We start from the raw sequence: 23,770 nt of genomic DNA on the forward strand, positions 1-23,770 counted from the left end.
TTAGACCGCAAAACCTGAAAAACCCTCCTGATTTGCTGGACATGAGAGTCCCAGTCATCCGAAAAAATCAGAATATCATCCAGATACACAATCATAAATTTATCCAAATAATCGCGAAAAATATCATGCATAAAGGACTGGAAAACTGACGGAGCATTTGAAAGACCAAAAGGCATCACTAAATACTCAAAGTGGCCCTCGGGCGTATTAAATGCGGTTTTCCACTCATCCCCCTGCCTGATTCGCACCAAATTATACGCCCCACGAAGGTCAATCTTAGAGAACCACTTGGCCCCCTACATCCCCAGCTCAACACAGACATAGCTCTCCAGTCGAGGACTGGGTTGTGAGATTGCAGCCAAGGCAATCCTAGCACCAAATCATCATGTAGATTATACAGCACCAGAAAGCGAATAATCTCCTGGTGATCCGGATTAATACGCATAGTTACTTGTGTCCAGTATTGTGGTTTATTATTAGCCAATGGGGTGGAGTCAATCCCCTTCAGAGGAATAGGAGTCTCCAAAGGCTCTAAATCATACCCACAGCGTTTGGCAAAGGACCAATCCATAAGACTCAAAGCGGCGCCAGAGTCGACATAGGCGTCCGTGGTAATAGATGACAAAGAGCAAATCAGGGTCACAGATAGAATAAACTTAGACGGTGAGGTGCAAATGGAAACAGATTTACCAAGCTTTTTAGTGCGTTTAGAGCATGCTGATATAACATGAGTAGAATCACCACAATAGAAACACAACCCATTTTTCCGTCTAAAATTCTGCCGCTCGCTTCGGGACAGAATTCTATCACACTGCATACTCTCTGGCGACTTCTCAGTGGACACCGCCAGATGGTGCACTGGTTTGCGCTCCCGCAAACGCCTATCGATCTGAATAGCCATTGTCATGGACTCATTCAGACCCGCAGGCACAGGGAACCCCACCATAACATCCTTAATGGCATCAGAGAGACCCTCTCTGAAAGTCGCCGCCAGGGCGCACTCATTCCACTGAGTAAGCACAGACCATTTACGGAATCTTTGGCAGTAAATTTCCGCTTCATCTTGCCCCTGAGATAGGGACATCAAAGTTTTTTCTGCCTGAAGCTCCAAATGAGGTTCGTCATAAAGCAACCCCAAGGCCAGAAAAAACGCATCCACATTGAGCAACGCAGGATCCCCTGGTGTCAATGAAAAAGCCCAGTCTTGAGGGTCGCCCCGGAGCAAGGAAATCACAATCCTGACCTGCTGTGCAGGGTCTCCGGCAGAGCGAGATTTCAGGGACAAAAATAATTTGCAATTATTTCGAAAATTCTGAAACCCAGATCTATTCCCCGAGAAAAATTCCGGCAAAGGAATTCTCGGCTCAGATACAGGTGCATGACAAACAAAATCTTGCAAATTTTGTACCTTCGTGGCGAGATTATTCAAACCTGCAGTTACACTCTGAAGATCCATTACAAACAGGTGGACACAGAGCCATTCAAGGGTTAAGAGGAGGTAAGAAGCAGCTAGACAGCAATTAAGGGCTAGACAGCAAAACTCTGAAGGGAAAAAAAAAAAAAAAAAAAAAAATTTCCCTTAAACACTTCTCTATCTCCTGCTTCAGCCCAAACAATTAACACTTTGTGGGCCGGTCAAACTGTCATGATCTCAATGGCAAGAGAACATAGCATCAGCATATATAGGAACTAGCTATTGGAAGATGGGAACTGAGCTGACCATGAACTAAACCTAACACACAACTAGCAGTGGCCGGGTAGCATGCCTACGTTGATTCTAGATGCCCAGCACCAGCCGGAGGACTAAATAATGCTAGCAGAGGAAAATAAGTCCTAGCTCACCTCTAGAGAAATACCCCGAAAGGAGACAGAGGCCCCCCCACATGTATTGGCGGTGAATTAAGATGAAATAACAAAACGTAGTATGAAAATAGGTTTAGCAAATTTGAGGTCCACTTACTACATAGCAGAAGACAGAAAGAACACTTTCATGGTCAGCTAAAAACCCTATCAAAACACCATCCAGAAATTACTTTAAAACTCTGGCATTAACTCATAACACCAGAGTGGCAATTCCTGTTCACAAGAGCTTTCCAGACACAGTAACGAAACTACAGCTGTGAACTGGAACAAAAATGCAAAAACAAACATGGACAAGAGTCCAACTTATCTAGTAGTTGTCTAGGAGCAGGAACAAGCACAGAGAGGCTTCTGATAACATTGATGACCGGCAAGCAACTAACAAAGCAGCAAGGTTATATAGCGACTCCCACATCTTGATGGGAACAGGTGAACAGAGAAGATGAAAACACCAGTTCAATTCCACCAGTAGCCACCGGGGGAGCCCAGAATCCAAATTCACAACAGAACGCTATGTAGCAAAGACTGAGGAAGATATTGTCGAAAAAACAATTAGTGAAAATAGGGTCTTATCCAATATGACACAAGAGAAATTGAAACTCACCTGGTCCAGTTGTGTGAGTACAACAGTTAAAGCGTTTTTGGAAAATAAGCTGCTGCACACCCTCAATTTAATGCTATTAGATGGGTAAGATGAGTTGCGGGGTTTGAATCTGCACTGGTGACGATACCAGTATCTTGGATCAAAGATATTCAGAAATGGATCCCACGATCAAAGAGTTTTAGTAGCAATCTACTAGACAACGCGTTTCGAAGTCTACTACTACTTCATCAGGACAAGCCATATGTTGACTAATTAAACCTCTTCAATGCTGGGATCCATTTCGGAATACCCTTACTCCAAATGCTGGTATCGTCGGCAGCACAGGTTTAAACCCTGCAACTCATGCTACATAGCAAACATAGCAAAAAGTTATTTATAATCACTACTGTTTTCCCGCTTAGTTTGCATTTACAGTGGCCGATCATCATGACCAAACGTTCTTATCCGCGCAATGAAAACATGCTGCAAATCGTCAGATCAAAGACCACAATGCTCGTTTGTTGTGTAAAATGATCTTTATGGGCTCAATGAGACATCTGTTTTGCGCATAATAATTATAGCAGTTTTTTATGGCTAGAAATCATACCTCTTATAGTCTATGGAGCTTTTCTCATCTCTATGTATTTAAACGGACCAAATGAATCTTGGATCAAAAGCACCAATTCAAGTAAATGGGGCCCTGGAATAATTAGACACCACTCGGATGCCAGCTGTATGCTGTCCGTTTTTTACAACCAGTTTGATAGGAGAAACTTGGATCATTTTTTCATCTAAAAAAACCTGATGTAACTTTGACTAAACTCTAATGGGAAAAATTTACGCGCTGACTTAAAACTGATGAAATCCTTTAAAAATAGTCGTGAAATTTGAATGTGAAATATCACAGACATCTGAATCAGTCTTAGGTATATTTAAAAAATCATTGTTCTCGACAGCACATCTCCCTGTGTAATCAAGACATGCTGCCGGGGAAAATTACATCCTATGCTCACAAAACAATCTATTGCTAATCATTAGTAATGAGCGAGCACTAAAATGCTTGGGTGCTCGTTGCTCGGGTTGAGCAAATTGGAATACTTGGGTATTCGACCCGAGCAACGAGCCCAATGTAAGTCTATCGGAAACCCAAGTATTTTTACTGAGATCCGCCCCCCGGGGGTCCTTTTAAAGTCTAAAAACATCAAAAAATGATGGAAACACAGCTAAATGACACAGGGTCATCATGGGCATCGCCCCTGTAAGCTTTTCTGCCTCCTAGGTCACAGCTGTAAGCAATGTTGTCAGGGTTTCACGCCATTTTTACAGGTGCACAAACAAACATACAAAAACGTAACCAAAATGGATTTTGCTGGGAAATATGTTAAGGTACATCCTTTCCAGGCTAATGACTTGTATATAAGGCAAAATAATATACCCCAGACCAAAATGTTCCTCCACCACTTGGGCTATGTTCACATGCTGCGTTTTTGATGCGTTTTTCTACTTTAACATTGCTTTTAACCATTACAAATGCATTCACTGGGAAATGTCATTGTAACATTTAACAACCCTAGCTGACCATGTGGTGTGTGACACATAAGGAGACACATCTTGTTTCATTTATGAAGGAGGGACTCTTAAAGTCACAAACCCTATATTTAGAGGGGCATCAGGCGGCATTAATATTCTTAAAAGGCCATTATTAAACAGTATGTCTCCTATGCTGTTATTGCCTATGCAGTGAGTGGCTGGGCTGCCAAGAATTACGATGCACTCCAATACCCCTTTCACAAGAGGTACAGGAGGTCTTCCTGAAAAAATGATGTATTGAATGCAAGGCCTGCCCTGCTATCAAGTCATATGCACCCCAATAAGGCTTTGAACCCAGGTACTGGAAGGCCACAGGAAAACCCACTTCACAGTCTTCAGTTGGTCCTGCCATACAGTTTCCTTATGCATTGAATGCAAGGGCCGCCTTGACCCAAATTTTCACGCACCCCAATCCCCCCTTAGAAGAAATATGGAGGAGGGCCACATAATTGTTTTTTTCCCATTACAAAGGAACGGGACTCCTAGACTCGTAATGCCCATACACTAAGTGTATGGGCTGGCAAACATTTCCCCATGGAGGTATATTTTTTAAACATTTTTTTATGGGGATCATAGACACCCTTGCCAAAACATTGACTGGCTGTAGCAGTATAGAACACATTCACCCTGGTGTTCTAGTGGCGGTAGATGATAAGACGTGGAGGAATGCCTCATTAAAAAAAGTCACAATTTAAAGGAGCTGGTCTCCTAGACTTGAAATGCCCATACACTAAGTGCATGGGCTGACCTGACAAATATTTCCCTATGGGGGTAAATAAAAAAAAAAAAATTGTTTAGGGGCATCATAAACACCTTGCAAAACTGTAAAGTGGTTTCCTACACAGTTGCTGCTGGGAAGGTGCAGACCTTTAGTAAAAATATGGCGGACAAATCATTGGATGAAGTGATCAGGAAAAGGGCCATGGTGCTGACAGGAATGGGAACTTGCATGATTAATAACAGCGGGGGCTATGGGAGGTATGAGATCCTGGATACAGCCTACATTGATTAATCATTCAGCCACCCCACCACCAATTACCAGAATGTGTTTCATGCCCATCAGAAGACCATAGTAACATAGTAACATAGTTATTAAAGTTGAAGGAAGACTTTAAGTCCATCTAGTTCAACTCATAGCCTAACCTAACATGCCCTAACATGTTGATCCAGGGGAAGGAAAAAAAAACCATGTGGCAAAGAGTAAGCTCCACATTGGGGAAAAAAAATTCTTCCCGACTCCACATAAGGCAATCAGACTAGTTCCCTGAATCAACACCCTATCAAGGAATCTAGTATAACCTGTAACATTATACTTTTCAAGAAAGGCATCCAGTCCCCTCTTAAATTTAAGTAATGAATCACTCATTACAACATCATACTGCAGAGAGTTCCATAGTCTCACTGCTCTTACAGTAAAGAATCTGCGTCTCTTTTTATGCTTAAACCTTTTTTCCTCCAGACGTAGAGGATGCCCCCTTGTCCCTGTCTCAGATCTATAATTAAAAAGGTCATCAGAAAGGTCTTTGTACTGTCCCCTCATATATTTATACATTAAAATAAGACCATAAGATCGGTGTAACAGATGCGCGTGTGAGATTCGATCTAAAAATTGCCCATCAAAAATCAAGTGCCAAAGACGCACGTGTCTGTCTAAAGGGCAAAGAGCAACATGTCCGTGACATGCTGAATTAGAGAAAGCAGATTAGTTTTGTAGTAAAACCAAACAAACTGATGGATGTTTGTGAAAAACTAAGTTTAAAGAGGAGTGCACTATAAACACAACCATGGCTTAAGCTTCTTCATCTTCATACCCATATATATTACCAATAATATCCAAATGTCACAGTCGAAAATTATTTGTTCTAGTGTAACGAACACTGTTAAAAAGAAATCCCACAAAATGTAGATAACCACGACCCTGGGAAACACCAGATTTCCTCTTTACAAGATATGGGCGATGATGGTATTGATAACGACTTTGAAATTTACCACATCCACACCAAGTAGATGAAGATCACCACTGCAAAAAATGTGCATAAAAGGCCGTGAATGTCTGGAAAATCATTTTCTCTTTGGCAAACTTTCCCTCTTACTAAAGTGGTACCGAATGATGCATCCACAGCTCTCATGTCTATTTAGCGTGAGATGGTTAAAAGATGATGTACTTCTTTTTGTCCATGTCCATTTTTTGAAAGCAAGCAGACAAGAAGGATGAAATAGCAGGAAGTTGTGTGATTTGGTCAGTAAGGAGGTGATAACAGGTACCGATAGGTAGATCTTCAGCGTACTGATGATATTGCAACCCGTGCCATTACATGAGCTGTCCCAGGCTGAAGGTGTAGATGGAGAAGAGTAGGGGGTCCTAGAACTGAGCCTTGGGGAATGCTGAAAGACAGGGTTCGAGGTTAGGAGGTGGTGTGTGAGATGAAGATAGTGAATGTCCCCTCAACAGTCTGGTTTTTTAAAGACTCTTCTGATAACCACAAAAAGGCCATTTGCACCACCGGCCATGCCCGCATCAGTAGGGGTAGCAAAACTACCAGCCTAAGCACCACCAGCAAACATGGCAGCAAAGCACCCGACTTTGTTGGCCGAGCACCAGGCTCCATGAACAGTGTCTGCTGGTGATACCATTGCTTCTTCTGCTGTTGTGCGTGCAAGCCAATCCCCTGTCCATGGTACATACAAAGATGCCTCCTGCCGTGCATCTGTAGTTGCACACAAACTCAACTGCCACAATCATCAAGCATGTCCACGTCCTTGTCCTTGCGCAGCGTTCAGTTGTCCATACCCCAATCCTTGGAACGCAAGTGGAAATAAGCAGCCAACGTCACACACTGGCCACAGTTCTAAATTCACACATTTCTCATCTGCTTGCGCTTGAAATAGAGACAGAAGCTTTCAGCAACCTGATAGTGAAGACTGTCACAAGGTACTCGGCCCCTAGCCGCCTCAATTTCTCCCGGTCTGCTGTCATGGCATTGCACAAGAAAGCACATGTCACACAACAGTACCCGGGCCCTCAACAATGCTGATACTGGGAAAGTGCACCTAACTAAGGACACATGGACCAGTGCTTGTAGGCAGGGATGGTACATTTCGATGATGACACACTGGGTTAGTGTAGAGGAAGCCATGATCCAGTTGGACACTGGGAGACCATGTCACAGATGTATGGAGGAGACAGGTTGTGGAAGGATTTGTCTGTCATAGTTAGTGTTTTGAACTGTAACCTCTGGGCAATAGGAAGGAAGTAAAGGGCCTGGTGCAGAGGAAAGGCTGGGGAATAAAGGAGGGACAGTTGGTTTACTTGGGCAGCAGAGTTTAGGATAGATTGGAGAGGTGCAAGAGTGCTAGAGGGGAGGCCAGAGAGTAGAAGGTTGCAATAGTCGAGGCAGGAGATGATGAGGGCTTGCACACAAGTTTTTGCATTTTCTTGTAATGTACATATCCATGAAATGTTTTTGAGTTGTAGTGGGCAGGAGGAGGTAAATGCTTGGATATGTAGCTTGAAAGAGAGGGCATAGTCGAGGATCACTCCGAGGCCCCAAACATTGCTGGACTATTTGTCCCAGTGTGCCATCCCGGCATTACACAGGCATTACCTGTGCCCTCCACAATGCTGTTACTGGGAAAGTCTACCTAACCACCGACATGTGGACAAGTGCTTGTGGGCAAGGATATTATATCTCTCTGACGGCACACTGGGTTGCTATAGTGTAAGCTGGGAACCAGCTCAAGCTTGGGATGGTGCACGTACTCCCAACCCTGAATATTGCATTCCCTAAGTCAATCTTAGTTGCCCCCAGTCTACAGCTCCTGCACTTCCTCCTCCTCCTCTTCAGCCTCCATCTCCGAAGGTAGCACATTAGTCTCAACCTGGAAGCACTGCAACACTGCCTCATCCAAGCGGCAACAGGCTGTGCTGAAGCTACTATGATTAAGTGACAAACCACACAATGCTGAATAGTTGTGGACAGCTGTGAAAAAGTAGTGAGATCTGTGGCTGACACCGCTGAATGTACAGCAAGGCATGGTCATGTGTGACTATGGCTGGAACCTGGTGGCTGCTCTGAGGTGAGGCAAGGTCACATACGTACCATGCCTGGCCTATGTGCTTAACCTAATTGCTCAATGGTTTAGGATAAGCAAAACGGAGGTGCCATATCTGTTAGGGAAAGTACATCGCCCTGTGTACCCATTTTAGAAAGTCAGCTAGAGCTTCATCTGCCCTTGTTGTGCTTCATCAGCGTTTGCAGCTTATGGCTCACCAACTGGTGTGTGATGTCCCCACACATTGGAACTCTACACTGCAGATGTTGGAAAGGATTTGTGAGCAGAAGAGGGCAGTTGGTGACTATAAGCATCAACAAGGCCATCAGTATTCATTTCTGACTTCACACATAAGATCTCAGTAGTGGACATGGATGTCAGACATATGTACCATCCTCCAAAACTTTGAGGAATCCACCAAGATGTTGAGCGGCAATGATGCCGTAATTAATGTCTCCATCCTGTTTGTCTGTGTTCTAATAATAATATTTATATTTATTTATATAGCGCAAATATTATTACAGTTTAACAGTTTAAAACACAGCAGTCCTAAGTAACAATGATAACAATAATACAATAATTCAACCCAAATAAAACAACCCTGGTCGTCACAGCTTACAATCTACAGTGAGTAACAGCGATAACAATAAATTAACAAAAAAAACATCCTGCTCGTCACAACTTAAAATCCACAATGAGGTGGGGGAGATAAAAACAACAGGGATGTGTTTACAATTATGTATTTGCAATGATAGTATTGAGGTTAGTCAAAAGTTGTGGAGGCTTTTATGATCCGGTGGTAGGATCACCAAACTGACCTGATAGATAAACCTGAATATTATGACGAGCTCTGGGGATGTGGAAACTATACTGACCGCAACCCTAATCCTATCCAAACACACTAAAGGCAGCCGTGGAGCGTTACCTAAAAACCTAGATGCCTCGTCACAGCCTGAGGAACTAACTACCCCTAGAGAGAAAGCAAGCCTCACTTGCCTCAGAGAAATAACCCCAAAGTTTTAGACAGCCCCCCACAAATAATAACGGTGAGTTAAGGGGAAAATACAAACGTAGTAATGAAAAACAGGTTTAAGCAAATGAGGCCCGCTAACACTAAATAGACTGAAGATAGCAAGGGATCTGTGCGGTCAGTACAAAAACTATCTAAAACATCCACGCAGAAAATACAAGAACCCCCACACCGACTCACGATGTTAGGGGCGCACTCTGCACCCCAGAACTTCCAGCAAGCGAAAAATCAAATATAAGCAAGCTGGACTGAAGTAATCATATATTGAGACACATTTTCAAGAGAAATATGAGCAAACAAGAACTAGCAAGACTTAGCTTCTCCAGATGGAGACAGGTCACAAGGAAGTCCAGAGAGATCAGAACCAGTACTGAATACAACGACAGCAGGCAACAAGTAAAGGTCCAGGTGGAATTAAATAGGAACCAGCATAGCAGGAAATGAGGCAGCTGAGCCCAGCTCCAGACCCGCAGTATTGCTAAAGGCCACCAGAGGGAGCCCAGACGGAATTCACAACAGTACCCCCCCTTGAGGAGGGGTCACCGAACCCTCACCAGAGCCCCCAGGCTGATCAGGACGAGCCGAATGAAAGGCACGAACCAAATCGGCCGCATGGACATCAGAGGCGACAACCCAGGAATTATCTTCCTGACCATAGCCCTTCCATTTAACTAAGTACTGAAGCTTCCGTCTCGAAACACGAAAATCCAAGATCTTCTCCACCACATACTCTAATTCTCCCTCGACCAAGACCGGAGCAGGAGGGTCAACAGAAGGAACCACAGGCACCACATATCTCCGCAACAATGACCTATGGAACACATTGTGAATGGCAAATGATGCTGGGAGGTCCAAACAAAACTACACAGGGTTGAGGATTTCCAAAATCTTATAAGGACCGATGAAACGAGGCTTGAACTTAGGAGAGGAAACCTTCATCGGAACATAACGAGAAGACAACCATACCAAATCCCCCACACGAAGTCGGGGACCCACACAGCGACGGCGATTAGCAAAGCGCTGAGCCTTCTCCTGTGACAACGTCAAATTGTCCACCACGTGGTTCCAAATCTGCTGCAACCTATCCACCACAGAATCCACCCCAGGACAGTCAGAAGGTTCAACCTGACCTGAGGAAAAACGAGGATGAAAACCAGAATTACAAAAAAAAGGCGAAACCAAAGTAGCGGAACTAGCCTGATTATTGAGGGCGAACTCAGCCAATGGCAAAAAAGTCACCCAATCATCCTGATCAGCAGAATCAAAACATCTCAGATAAGTTTCCAAGGTCTGATTAGTACGTTCGGTTTGGCCATTCGTCTGAGGATGGAAGGCCGAAGAAAAAGACAAATCAATGCCCATCTTAGCACAAAAGGACCGCCAAAATCTGGACACAAACTGGGACCCTCTGTCAGACACAATGTTCTCTGGAATACCATGTAACCGAACCACATTCTGAAAAAACAGCGGAACCAAATCAGAGGAGGAGGGTAACAGGCAAGGGCACCAAATGGACCATTTTAGAAAAACGATCACAAACCACCCAGATGACAGACATCCTCTGAAAGACTGGAAAATCCGAAATAAAATCCATGGAAATATGCGTCCAAGGCCTCTTCGGGACAGGCAAAGGCAAAAGCAATCCACTGGCATGAGAACAGCAAGGCTTGGCCCAAGCACAAATCCCACAGGACTGCACAAAGGAACGCACATCCCGCGACAAAGAAGGCCACCAAATCCCTGGTACCAAAGATCCCAGGATGACCCGCTAACACCGAAGAATGAACCTCGGAAATAACTCTACTGGTCCATCTATCCGCGACAAACAGTCTCTCCGGTGGACAACGGTCAGATCTATCGGCCTCAAATTCCTGCAGCACCCGCCGCAAATCAGGGGAGATGGCAGACAAAATCACCCCCTCTCTGAGGATACCAGCCAGTTCAGAAACTCCCGGAGAGTCAGGCACAAAACTCCTAGAAAGGGCATCAGCCTTCACATTCTTTGAGCCCGGAAGGTATGAAACCACGAAATCAAAACGGGAGAAAAACAGCGACCATCGAGCTTGTCTAGGATTTAACCGCTTGGCAGACTCGAGATAAATCAAATTCTTGTGATCCGTCAAGACCACCACGCGATGCTTGGCTCCCTCAAGCCAATGTCGCCACTCCTCGAATGCCCACTTCATTGCCAACAACTCCCGATTACCAACATCATAATTCCACTCGGCAGGCGAAAACTTTCTAGAAAAGAAAGCACATGGTCTCATCACCGAGCCATCAGAGCTGCTCTGTGACAAGACAGCCCCTGCTCCAATCTCAGAAGCATCAACCTCGACCTGAAAGGGAAGAGAGACATCAGGCTGACGCAAGACAGGAGCCGAAGAAAACCGATGTTTCAGCTCCTGAAAGGCCTCAACGGCCGCAGAAGACCAATTAGTCACATCAGCACCCTTTCTAGTCAAATCCGTCAAAGGCTTAACCACACTAGAAAAATTAGTGATGAAGCGACGGTAAAAATTAGCAAAGCCCAAGAACTTCTGAAGGCTCTTCACCGATGTAGGTTGAGTCCAGTCATAGATGGCCTGGACTTTAACTGGATCCATCTCGATAGTAGAAGGGGAAAAAATAAAGCCCAAAAAGGAAACCTTCTGGACTCCAAAGAGACATTTAGAGCCCTTCACAAACAAGGCATTGGCACGCAGGACCTGAAACACCATCCTGACCTGCTTCACATGAGACTCCCAATCATCAGAAAAGACCAAAATATCATCCAGGTACACAATCATGAATCTATCCAGATACTCTCAGAAGATGTCGTGCATGAAGGACTGAAACACGGAAGGGGCATTAGAAAGCCCAAAAGGCATCACCAAGTACTCAAAATTACCTTCGGGCGTATTAAATGCTGTCTTCCATTCATCGCCCTGCTTTATACGCACAAGATTATAAGCTCCTCGAAGATCTATCTTGGTGAACCAACTAGCCCCCCTAATCCGAGCAAACAGATCGGACAGCAGAGGCAAAGGGTACTGAAATTTGATCGTGATTTTATTTAGAAGGCGATAATCTATACAGGGTCTCAGAGAACCATCCTTCTTGGCCACAAAAAAGCACCCTGCACCCAAAGGTGACGAGGACGGACGAATATGCCCTTTCTCCAAAGACTCCTTTATATAGCTCCGCATAGCGGCATGTTCTGGTACAGATAAATTAAAAAGTCGACCCTTAGGGAACTTACTACCAGGAATCAAATTTATGGCACAATCACAATCCCTATGAGGAGGTAGGGCACTGGATTTGGGCTCATCAAATACATCCTGGTAATCCGACAAAAATTCAGGGACTTCAGAAGGAGTAGAAGAAGCAATTGACACCAAAGGAACATCGCCATGTACCCCTTGACAACCCCAACTTGACACAGACATTGCTTTCCAATCCAGGACTGGATTATGAACCTGCAGCCATGGCAGACCCAACACGACAACATCATGCAAATTATGTAACACCAGAAAGCGAATAACCTCCTGATGTGCAGGAGTCATGCACATAGTCACTTGAGTCCAGTACTGAGGCTTATTCTTGGCCAATGGCGTAGCATCAATTCCCTTTAGTGGAATAGGGAATTGCAATGGCTCCAAGATAAAACCACAGCGCCTGGCAAATGACAAATCCATCAAATTCAGGGCAGCGCCTGAATCCACAAAAGCCATAACAGAGTAGGATGACAGAGAGCAAATCAAAGTAACAGACAAAATGAATTTAGGCTGTACAGTACCAATGGTGACAGACTTAGCGAACATTTTGTGCGCTTACAACAATCAGAGATAACATGAGTGGAGTCACCACAGTAAAAGCACAACCCATTCTGACGTCTGTGATTTTGCCGTTCAATTCTGGTCAGAATCCTGTCACATTGCATAGACTCAGGCTTCTGTTCAGAAAACACCGCCAGATGGTACACAGGTTTGCGCTCCCGCAAACGCCGATCAATCTGAATGGCCAAAGACATTGACTCATTCAGACCCGCAGGCGTGGGGAACCCCACCATAACATCCTTAAGGGCTTCAGAAGGACCCTTTCTGAAAATCGCTGCCAGAGCACACTCATTCCATTGAGTGAGCACAGACCACTTCCTAAACTTCTGACAGTAAACCTCTGCTTCATCCTGACCCTGAGAGAGAGCCAGCAAAATCTTTTCTGCCTGGTCCACTAGATTAGGTTCCTCATAAAGCAATCCAAGCGCCAGAAAAAACGCATCCACATTTAGCAATGCAGGATCTCCTGGCGCCAGGGAGAATGCCCAATCTTGAGGGTCACCACGTAACAAAGAAATAATAATTTTAACTTGCTGAGCAGGGTTACCAGAGGAATGAGGTCTCAGAGAAAGAAACAATTTGCAATTATTTTTGAAATTCAAAAACCTAGATCTATCTCCAGAGAACAGCTCAGGAATTGGTATTTTAGGTGCTGACATAGGACTGCGAACTACATAATCCTGAATGCTTTGTATCCTTGTAGCGAGCTGATCCACACAAGAGGACAGACCTTGAATGTCCATATCTGCAGCTGAGTCCTGAACCACCCAGAGATTAAGGGGAGGAGAGAGGCTAAACACACTGCAGAGGAAAAAAAAAACCTCAGAGCTTCTCTTATCCCTCTTTTGCGATGCATTAACACTTTACAGGCCTGCTGTACTGTTATGATCCTGGTGGTTAGAACACATGAACTGACCTGATAAGTAAACCCAAAAATAAGGACAAGCTCTGGGAATGTGGGAACTTTACTGACCGCAATCCTGATCCTATCAACACACACTATAGGCAGCCGTGGAGCGTTCCTAACTTGGCCTAGACGCCTCGTTCACAGCCTGAGAAACTAGCTACCCCTAGAGAGAAATTAAGCCTCACTTGCCTCAGAGAAATTTTCCCCAAAGTGTAGGCAGCCCCCCACAAATAATAATGGTGAGTTAAGGGGAAAACACAAACATAGAAATGAAAATAGGTTTTAGCAAATGAGGCCCGCTAACAACTAAATAGTCAGAAGATAGCAAGGAATCTGGGCGGTCAGTATAAAATACTACAAAAGTTATCCACGCAGAGAATACAAAAAGACCCCCACACCGACTCACGATGTGAGGGGCGCAACTCCGCACCTCAGAGCTTCCAGCTAGCAATCAAATAGCATATAAGCAAGCTGGACAGAACTCATAACATACTGAGAAACATTTTCAAATAGCAATGAGCAAAAATGGACTATCATGAACTTAGCTTCTCCACGAGGAGACAGGTCACAAGGGAAGTCCCAGAGAGAACTGAACCAGTACTGAACACAACGACAGCAGGCAACAAGTAAAGGTCCAGATGGAGTTAAATAGGCAGCAAGCCTAGCAGGAAACGAGGCAGCTGGAGTCCAGCTACAGACCAGCCATAACACTAAAAGCCACCAGAGGGAGCCCATGAACAGAACTCACAAAGTACCACTCATGACCACAGGAGGGAGCCCGAGAACGGAATTCACAACAGATGATGCCCTACCAGTTGGTTGAAAGCGAAGCTTTCAAAGCCCTGATGGCCTACGCAGTACCAAGCTATGACCTACCCAGTCAACACTTCTTTGCGAGAAAAGCCATCCCAGCCCTCCATCAGCATGTCAAAGACAGCATTGTTCATGCACTCAGGCAATCAGTCAGTAGAAAGGTGCACCTCACAACAGATGCATGGACCAGTAGGCATGGCCAGGGACGTTACGTGTCCATCACGGCGCACTGGGTTAATGTGGTGGATGCAGGGTCCACAGGGGACAGCCATAGTGGGACAGTTCTGCCTAGCCCACAGTCTAGAAAACAGTTGGCAGTAGGCATTCGACACCCCTCCTCCTCCTCCAGAAGCGAAAGCTCGTCCACAGAGCTCAGTCGCCCTACCACTTCATCCGCAGCTGCCAGTGTTGCACACAAGGTGTCCCATTTTGGAACAGCTAGTGGTAAGCGTCAGCTGGCTGTGTTGGAATGTTCAGGCTGCAGAAACCAAACAGTAACACGGACTTCAGAGGGATGTCTGTGTTTGAGGTCCGTGCACTGACACTACGTGTTCATTACAGACCCCAAACTTTACAGTTTGGGTTTTCCCATTCCTACTTATTAATCCTGCCTGAACCATAGGCATTATGAATTGGACAGTGTCTCTGCGATTTCAGCCAGACCGAGGACCATGTCACTGGGGTGGTTAATAATCTGCCATGTTGAAAATTGTATTTGGTCTGCAGATTGGATGTTATAGAGCTGGAGGAGCGGATTTTATTTCTATATATTGTATGGATTTACCTCTTTTGTTAGGTGGCAGTGTTCACATAGGAAAACAGTTCCTTTTTCAAACAGGAAGGTTTATTAACTCCATAAATTTCCAGCAGAAAGTAATAACAAAAGCAAAGAGTCCACACAGAAGTATGAGAAAGAGAAAGGTCCAGCTAGTCAATATTCAAAGCCCATTGCAGAGTCTAAGCAATGCAACATACACAGGTCTTCCACGTTTTACTCACAGACCCAAATAGTAGTGGTTTTTGCACCTCTAGTCCCAGACAAGGAATGAACAGCTGAGATGCACTTTTAAGCCAACTGCACCTCCTAGATTGGAGTGTGGGAATGACTAATTCCACCCACTTCAACTAATCATTCCTAAATAACATGAACCCATAAATTGGCCCTAGGATTCTGCCAGATGCTTGTCTACAATTCTCTCTCTCTCTCTCTCTCTCTCTCTCTCTATATATATATATATATATATATATATATATATATATATATATACATATATATATATATTTGTGAGAGTGTTTTAGTAAACCTTGTATTCATTTCATTGAAATCACTGATGTTCGTATACATACAGTATGAGACCAAAGGGTGGTCCTAGGCAGTGACTGACAATCTTCCTTGTATGTGCATGCAGAGATAGCTCTCAGTCACTGAGTATGACTGCCCACTGAATACTGAATCTTTTACAACAAACCCACTTATCATTCTGCTCAGTTTCTTCCTTATACAATACTGTCCACAGATACATCTGCATGTATACCGTAACAAATTCTCTTTATCACTGAAATACTACAGTTTTTCAGAGAAAACATAATTTGAAATGTCAGCAATGAACCATGGGGTTGATACATGAAAGCCTTAGCGCAAGAAAACTGGCATAAAACCCTTTAAATAGCCTTAAATTTTTTGGGCAAAGCAAGTATCCTGTGGTTTTTGGTGCTTTCACACCAGTTTAAAACAGCTCTGCCAATATGGCCAGAGCTTGGGAGGATCTGAGGCAGGATGGTGCGTGGCTATCATGGATACTCCTGACCATCAATTTCAGCATCAGTGCTGGCCAGAAATGCTACTTCATCTACTGACTGGAATAACATTTTTGACAAGGTATGTAAGGAGGATGCAATAGGATGCACTTAATTCTTAAATGACGTGAGCCTCTTAATTAATTTGGCACATCCTACTCCAAACTTCCATCAAAACTTAGCTCTTAGTCTCTTGGTTGACTTGTCCAAGGCTGATGTCCAGCAGCTTCTTCCCGCCTGACTCATCTTGACAGATTGGTCTCTTTCTGTGTGTGTAAATGAGGAAAAACTGATGGAAACCTGCAATGTACTAGTTAGCCGAGAACCTCAGACTGTGGACAGCTTTTAAAAATTTGTTTTCTCTGAAATGCCACAATGGTTCAGAATAATCCATTCCCAGCTGTAATAGCCAAACTCTCATTCTTGCTACTGTGGATCGGGCAGCATGAATCAGATGACAGGTTTTCTTAAATAATTAAAGCTTGTTTATTATACCTAGTATCTCATTATGTATCATATTTGTAATTAAATATTTGTCTATCATTTGTATAAACCAAATTATATTAAAATTTTAAAAAGAATGCCTATACTTTGTTGCCTTTATTATTTGATTGCCTTTCTAATAAAGCTATAGTAAAAATCATATTTGCCTTGATCAGGTTATCAAATATGACAACAAAATGCCTCGGAATGCCTGTACACATAAAGCAGCACGGTGCCTTTGAGCCTACATAAACCATATCATTAGATAACCTCTGTGGTACGAATAATGCTCTTCTGTAATTAGTTTTGCTCTGACATTATTTAATTAGCTTGCAAATGCGATGGTTCATTTACCTGCCTAAAATAGATGCGTGAATTGGAGGCTTATAAATCTCAACTTGAACTGGTGCACCTCTGGAGGAAAATTTTAGCAGCAGATTTACATATGAACTGTGATAGGAATATTTAGTTTTAATAAGCTTTTGCAGGTTTCTATGCTTTTTAGTAATGATATATATCCCTTGTCAATCAATGGCGTTCCATCCATCAGTAGGCAATGAATGGATCAGAAGTTCTTAATTACTGGTCTAAGTTATATTCTTGTCTGATTGGATACATTTCATAGCATCTTGTATGACACACTGCCTATAAAACCATTTTCTCATGTTTAACTGAGGATTATACTTATCTCCATATACATACCCAAGCAGTCGTCTATGTCTACTGAGACTGAGACGATTGTATAGGAACAAACAAGAATGTTCAGAAGCCTTATTCAGGTGCGGGGATGCATCGGCACAGAAAATGCAGACTCATAACAAGTTATTAGGGGGTACTACTAGGTACTGACCATGTAGGGTACCCAAACTTTGGCATCGGCCCATTTCCCTTTTTGTAATTTTTAAAATGTAAAAAATCACAATATATTTTTTTTTGCCTAAAATACAAAGGAAATGTGTCATCTTTAACTCTAGGCCTTTTAGAGATCATTTCATCTTCAACTTGCTGAACTGTTCACGATAACAGTAATTTTGGCCAGGGGTGCCCAAACTTTTACATGCCATTTTTTTTTGTAATTGTATGGGGATGAAGAAGGCAGCCTTTTTTATTATTATTATGAAAAAATCCTTGTTAAGTAACAAAAAAAATGCAGCCATGCTTTCCTGTTTTAGGTTTCACAGAATGATAAAAGTACATCTAGTAATAATCAGTTACGATATTCTGCAACATCAAAGAATGTATTGTTGCTGAACAGTTTTCTTCATTCTCTTGTTTCAGCAACTATATTTCTGCTCTTTTATTCTGACAGGTGTTTTACCAACGTGCCGATATGGCCATCGGCTCTCTCACTATAAATGAGGAACGATCTGAAATTATTGACTTCTCGGTTCCCTTTGTGGAAACAGGGATCAGTGTGATGGTGTCCAGGAGCAACGGAACAGTCTCCCCTTCAGCTTTTTTAGGTAATACTATAACACATCATTTTTTCCTTCCTCTGGAGAGGATTGCTAGTTTTCAAACAAAATATACTCCGTAAGGTTTGACAGTTTAATGCCTCTGTCCTCTCATAATATTTGTTTTATGTCGTAGCTATGCACTGACAAAATCATGCACCAAGTTGACATCCTAGTTAAGCTGTCAGTCATGGTGGAGTCATGGTTAGGAATGTACTTAACAGGTACTAAAATTTTAATTTACAGACTCAACATAGATTAAAGATGCTTCCTGTTAGGGCTGGCGGAATGCACTAAATAATATAATGAGAGATAGGAGGTGCGTTCGCAGCCCAGGGTCCACCGTGCAGAGATGGAACCTGCTGCTAAGTAATGATGGACTATATGGTGGTATAATGTGAACATACACAGGTTAACGTCACCGGTATCTAGAAAGCGAACCTCTATTGCGTCACAGAGCCTCAATACCGTGGAGTGAACGCTAATGTCCTGGTCACAGGACCTTGCCCCAAGGTTAGAGTCCCTCTAGACCCACTAGCATTCGGCGCCGCAACTGCGGTGCCAAGGAAAACTCCTACTAATGATTTACCGCACTATGAGGGTACAGCGCCGCTCTGGCGGACGCCACTGACCACGCTAACTAGGGCCTGGAAAGCGCACTATTTGCGCATGGTGCCGCACTGGCGGTCGCTGCTGAAAGATACAGCATGCTCGTGCCTAGAGCTGGATGGCACAGTCTGGCGCCTCATTCTTAGGAACGGAGGCTGCCGGTTACAATCGGTAAGGTCCAGGGGCCGCCGGACGGGTGAGTATATCCATATTTTTTATTTTAATTCTTTTAGGACCTGCGATGACGTCGCAGCTTGTGATTGGTCGCGTGAGCGGTCACATGAGTGGCACGCGACCAATCACAAGACGCGACGTCATCGAGGGTCCTAAACTCCTCATTCTTAGGAACGGAGGCTGCCGGTTACAATCGGTAAGGTCCAGCGGCCGCCGGACGGGTGAGTATATCCATATTTTTTATTTTAATTCTTTACTTTTTACATGAATATGGATCCCAGGGCCTGAAGGAGAGTTTCCTCTCCTTCAGACCCTGGGAACCATCCAGGATAGCTTCCAATACTTGTGTCCCATTGACTTGTATTGGTATCGGGTATCGGTATTGGCGATATCCAATATTTTTCGGGTATCGGCCGATACTATCCGATACCGATACTTTCAAGTATCGGAAGGTATCGCTCAACACTACTGGGGAATGAACTCCTGCGAGTGCAACCTCAGTGACCGTTGGTGACATCATTGAGGTTACCTACAGTCACAGAGGCTCTGTTCCCAGCTGGAATGAACTGCAGAGACCTCTGTGAGATCCCCTCTAGCACCGTGGGAAAAGCTCTCTCTATTAACTCTTTTAGGGAAGAGAAAACCTTCCAGGGGTCTTCCCCATGTTGTTCTCCTTATATTCAGCACTTTTCTCATCCATTTCAACATTTTCACTGCCCCCCAGACCACCTTGTATGGTCTGCACGTCGCGCAGTATACAGGTGTGACTTACTAAACATCGCTCTGGGACTAGAATTCATGGTGAAAAACAGAAGAGACCAAAAAAATATATTGAGGAACAAATAAAAACAATCAAAAATGAATAATTTGGTGACACAGCAGTACCAAGAGATTTTTGGGATCATAAACATATGATTTCAGAATTAAAATGGATAGTGCTTGAAGAGGTGTATACTAAGGATATAAGTCAGATAAAAAAGAGGTTATTACAGAGACGTATATTGAAGCATCTCTGACTCCCAGTCCTTGCTGAGAACAATAGGGTCACACTTCTACTCCACTTTAAGGAGTTATAATAAAACATTCAAAATCAGCGAGAAATTGGAGTTTACAGGAAAAGAAATGCTAGGAAACATGCTTTCTTATGTAATGACTTACAGTACAGACCAAAAGTTTTGACACACCTTCTCATTTAAAGATTTTTCTGCATTTTCATGACTATGAAAATTGTAAATTCACACTGAAGGCATCAAAACTATGAATTAACACGTGTAATTATATACTTAACAAAAAAGTGTGAAACAACTGAAAATATGTCTTATATTCTAGGTTCTTCAAAGTAGCCACCTTTTGCTTTGATGACTGCTTTGCACACTCTTGGCATTCTCTTGATGAGCTTCAAGAGGTAGTCACCGGAAATGGTTTTCACTTCACAGGTGTGCCTTGTCAGGTTTAATAAGTGGGATTTCTTGCCTTATAAATGGGGTTGGGACCATCAGTTGTGTTGAGCAGAAATCTGGTGGATACACAGCTGATAGTCCTACTGAATAGACTGATAGAATTTGTATTATAGCAAGAAAAAAGCAGCTAAGTAAAGAAAAACAAGTGGCCATCATTACTTTAAGAAATGAAGGTCAGTCAGTCCGAAAAATTGGGAAAACTTTGAAGGTGTCGCCAAGTGCAGTTGCAAAAACCATCAAGCGCTACAAAGAAACTGTCTCACATGAGGACCGCCCCAGGAAAGGAAGACCAAGAGTCACCTCTGCTTCTGAGGATAAGTTTTATCCGAGTCACCAGCTTCAGAAAACGCAGGTTAACAGCAGCTCAGATTAGAGACCAGGTCAATGACACACAGAGTTCTAGCAGCAGACACATCTCTACAACAACTGCTAAGAAGAGACTTTGTGCAGCAGGCCTTCATGGTAAAATAGCTGTAAGGAAACCACTGCTAAGGACAGGCAGCAAACAGAAGAGACTTGTTTGGGCTAAAGAACACAAAGAATGGACATTAGACCAATGGAAATCTGTGCTTTGGTCTGATGAGTCCAAATTTGAGATCTTTGTTTCCAACCACCGTGTCTTTGTGCAACGCAGAAAAGGTGAACAAATGGACTCTACATGCCTGGTTCCCATCATGAAGCATGGAGGAGGAGGAGGTGTGATGGTGTGGGAGTGCTTTGCTGGTGACACTGTTGGGGATTTATTCAAAATTGAAGGCATACTGAACCAGCATGGCTACCACAGCATCTTGCAGCGGCATGCTATTGCATCTGGTTTGCGTTTAGTTGGACCATCATTTATTTTTCAACATGACAATGACCCCAAACACACCTCCAGGCTGTGTAAGGGCTATTTGACCAAGAAGGAGAGTGATGGGGTGCTAAACAAGATGACCTGGCCTCCACAGTCACCAGACCTGAACCCAATCGAAATGGTTTGGGGTAAGCTGGACCACAGAGTAAAGGCAACAGGGCCAACAAGTGCTTAGCATTTCTGGGAACTCCTTCAAGATTGTTGGAAGACCATATTTTCAGTTGTTTCACACTTTTTTGCTAAGTATATAATTCCACGTGTTAATTCATAGTTTTGATGCCTTCAGTGTGAATTTACAATTTTCATAGTCATGAAAATACAGAAAAATCTTTAAATGAAAAGGTGTGTCCAAACTTTTGGTCTGTACATTATATATAAGAGGAAACAGCGATAAAGTACATCCTATAGTTCAGGACCTAAAAGTTTCATATTGTATATACACCAAAAAAGACACTTTAAATACTAGCCAGCCATGGTAAAGGATAAAATTATATTTGTTAGACAAACAGAAAAAAACAATGCACATGGTAAGAGATTAAAATGGAGAAAACACCCCAGATGAGACAATAAGGTGGAACACCCAGACCAACAAGCATTTTGTGCGACTAAGGACACAAAGAGGGTAAGTATGAGCTTAAATTAATAGTACCATAACAGAGTATAAAGGGATATACCTTAATAATTAAAGCACATTATTGATCACATATTCAATATATAAGCATGTTAAGAATGGTACATAAATTATTAATTAAGTGCAAAGCTAGTGCAAATACCGATGTAAACAATTATATTAGAGGGCTTAAATGAAAAAGATGCAAACATAAATAAATGAGGCAAGTGCTCAAGTTAATACTCAAAAGACCATAAAATGTGTATGCTATTGAATGAGGTATATATAAAGTATAAAAATAGTGCAGATAAATTTTGGTAGTGTATAAAGAGGGGCTAATTAGCCACCAACCACAAAGTGAATATACATCGATAAATCACCTACATGCCAACATGAATATAAATAATTAAAGTAAGGATCGCACTATAATCTGAAGCTCATACCTAAAAAGTAGCGTCCACCACACCCGACGTACATTTCGCATATACAGTTGTGCTCAAATGCTTACATACCCCGGTGCAGAATTTTCACTTTCTTGGCCTTTTTTTCAGACAATATGAATGACAACACCAAACCTTTTTCTCTATTGATGGTTAGTGGTTGGTGAAGCCATTTATTGTCAAACTACTGTGTTTTCTCTTTTTAAATCATAATGACAACCCAAAAGATCCCAATGACCCTGATTAAGAGTTCAAATACCCCATTTCTTAACCCCTTCATGACCCAGCCTATTTTGACCTTAATGACCTGGCCATTTTTTACAATTCTGACCAGTGTCCCTTTATGAGGTAATAACTCAAGAACGCTTGAACGGATCCTAGCGATTCTGAGACTGTTTTTTTACCACATATTAAGCTTCATGATAGTCATAAATTTAGGTCAATAATTTTTGCGTTTATTTGTGAAAAAAATGGAAATTTGGCAAAAATTTTGAAAATTTTGCAATTTTCAAATTTTGAATTTTAATTCTGTTAAACCAGAGAGTTATGTGACACAAAATAGTTAATAAATAACATTTCCCACATGTCTACTTTACATTAGCATAATATTGGAAACAAAATTTTTTTTTGCTAGGAAGTTATAAGGGTTAAAATTTGACCATCGATTTCTCATTTTTACAACAAAATTTACAAAACCATTTTTTTTAGGGACCGCCTCACATTTGAAGTCACTTTGAGGGGTCTATATGGCTGAAAATACCCAAAAGTGAGACCATACTAAAAACTTCACCCCTCATGGTACTCAAAACCACATTTATGAAGTTTATTAACCCTTCAGGTGCTTCACAGCAGCAGAAGCAACATGGAAGGAAAAAATTAACATTTAACTTTTTAGTCACAAAAATGAACTTTTAGCAACAATTTTTCTATTTTTCCAAGGGTAAAAGGATAAACTGGACCCCGAAAGTTGTTGTACAATTTATCCTGAGTACGCCGATACCCCATATGTGGGGGGGATCACTGTTTGGGCGCACGACTGGGCTCGGAAGGGAAGGAGCACCATTTTACTTTTTGAATGAAAAATTGGCTCCAATCTTTAGCGGACACCATGTCGCGTTTGGAGAGCCCCTGTGTGCCTAAAGATTGGAGCTCCCCCACAAGTGACCCCATTTTGGAAACTAGACCCCCCAAGGAACTTATCTAGATGCATAATGAGCACTTTGAAGCCCCAGGTGCTTT

The 23,770-nt window shown here is 42.8% G+C and overlaps 1 protein-coding gene across 1 annotated transcript in view; it reads left to right on the top strand.

Annotated features, from left to right (window-relative positions):
• Nucleotides 1-23,770, top strand: part of GRIN2D (glutamate ionotropic receptor NMDA type subunit 2D) — a 1,124,513-nt gene that overhangs the window by 829,085 nt on the left and 271,658 nt on the right. The window contains exon 9 of the mRNA XM_077259507.1: nt 18,241-18,394. Within this exon, the coding sequence (XP_077115622.1) occupies nt 18,241-18,394 (154 nt within the window). The remainder of the gene's footprint in view (nt 1-18,240; nt 18,395-23,770) is intronic.

This window comes from Ranitomeya variabilis, chromosome 4, assembly GCF_051348905.1.
Source record: "Ranitomeya variabilis isolate aRanVar5 chromosome 4, aRanVar5.hap1, whole genome shotgun sequence".
Classification (NCBI taxonomy): Eukaryota; Metazoa; Chordata; class Amphibia; order Anura; family Dendrobatidae; genus Ranitomeya; species Ranitomeya variabilis.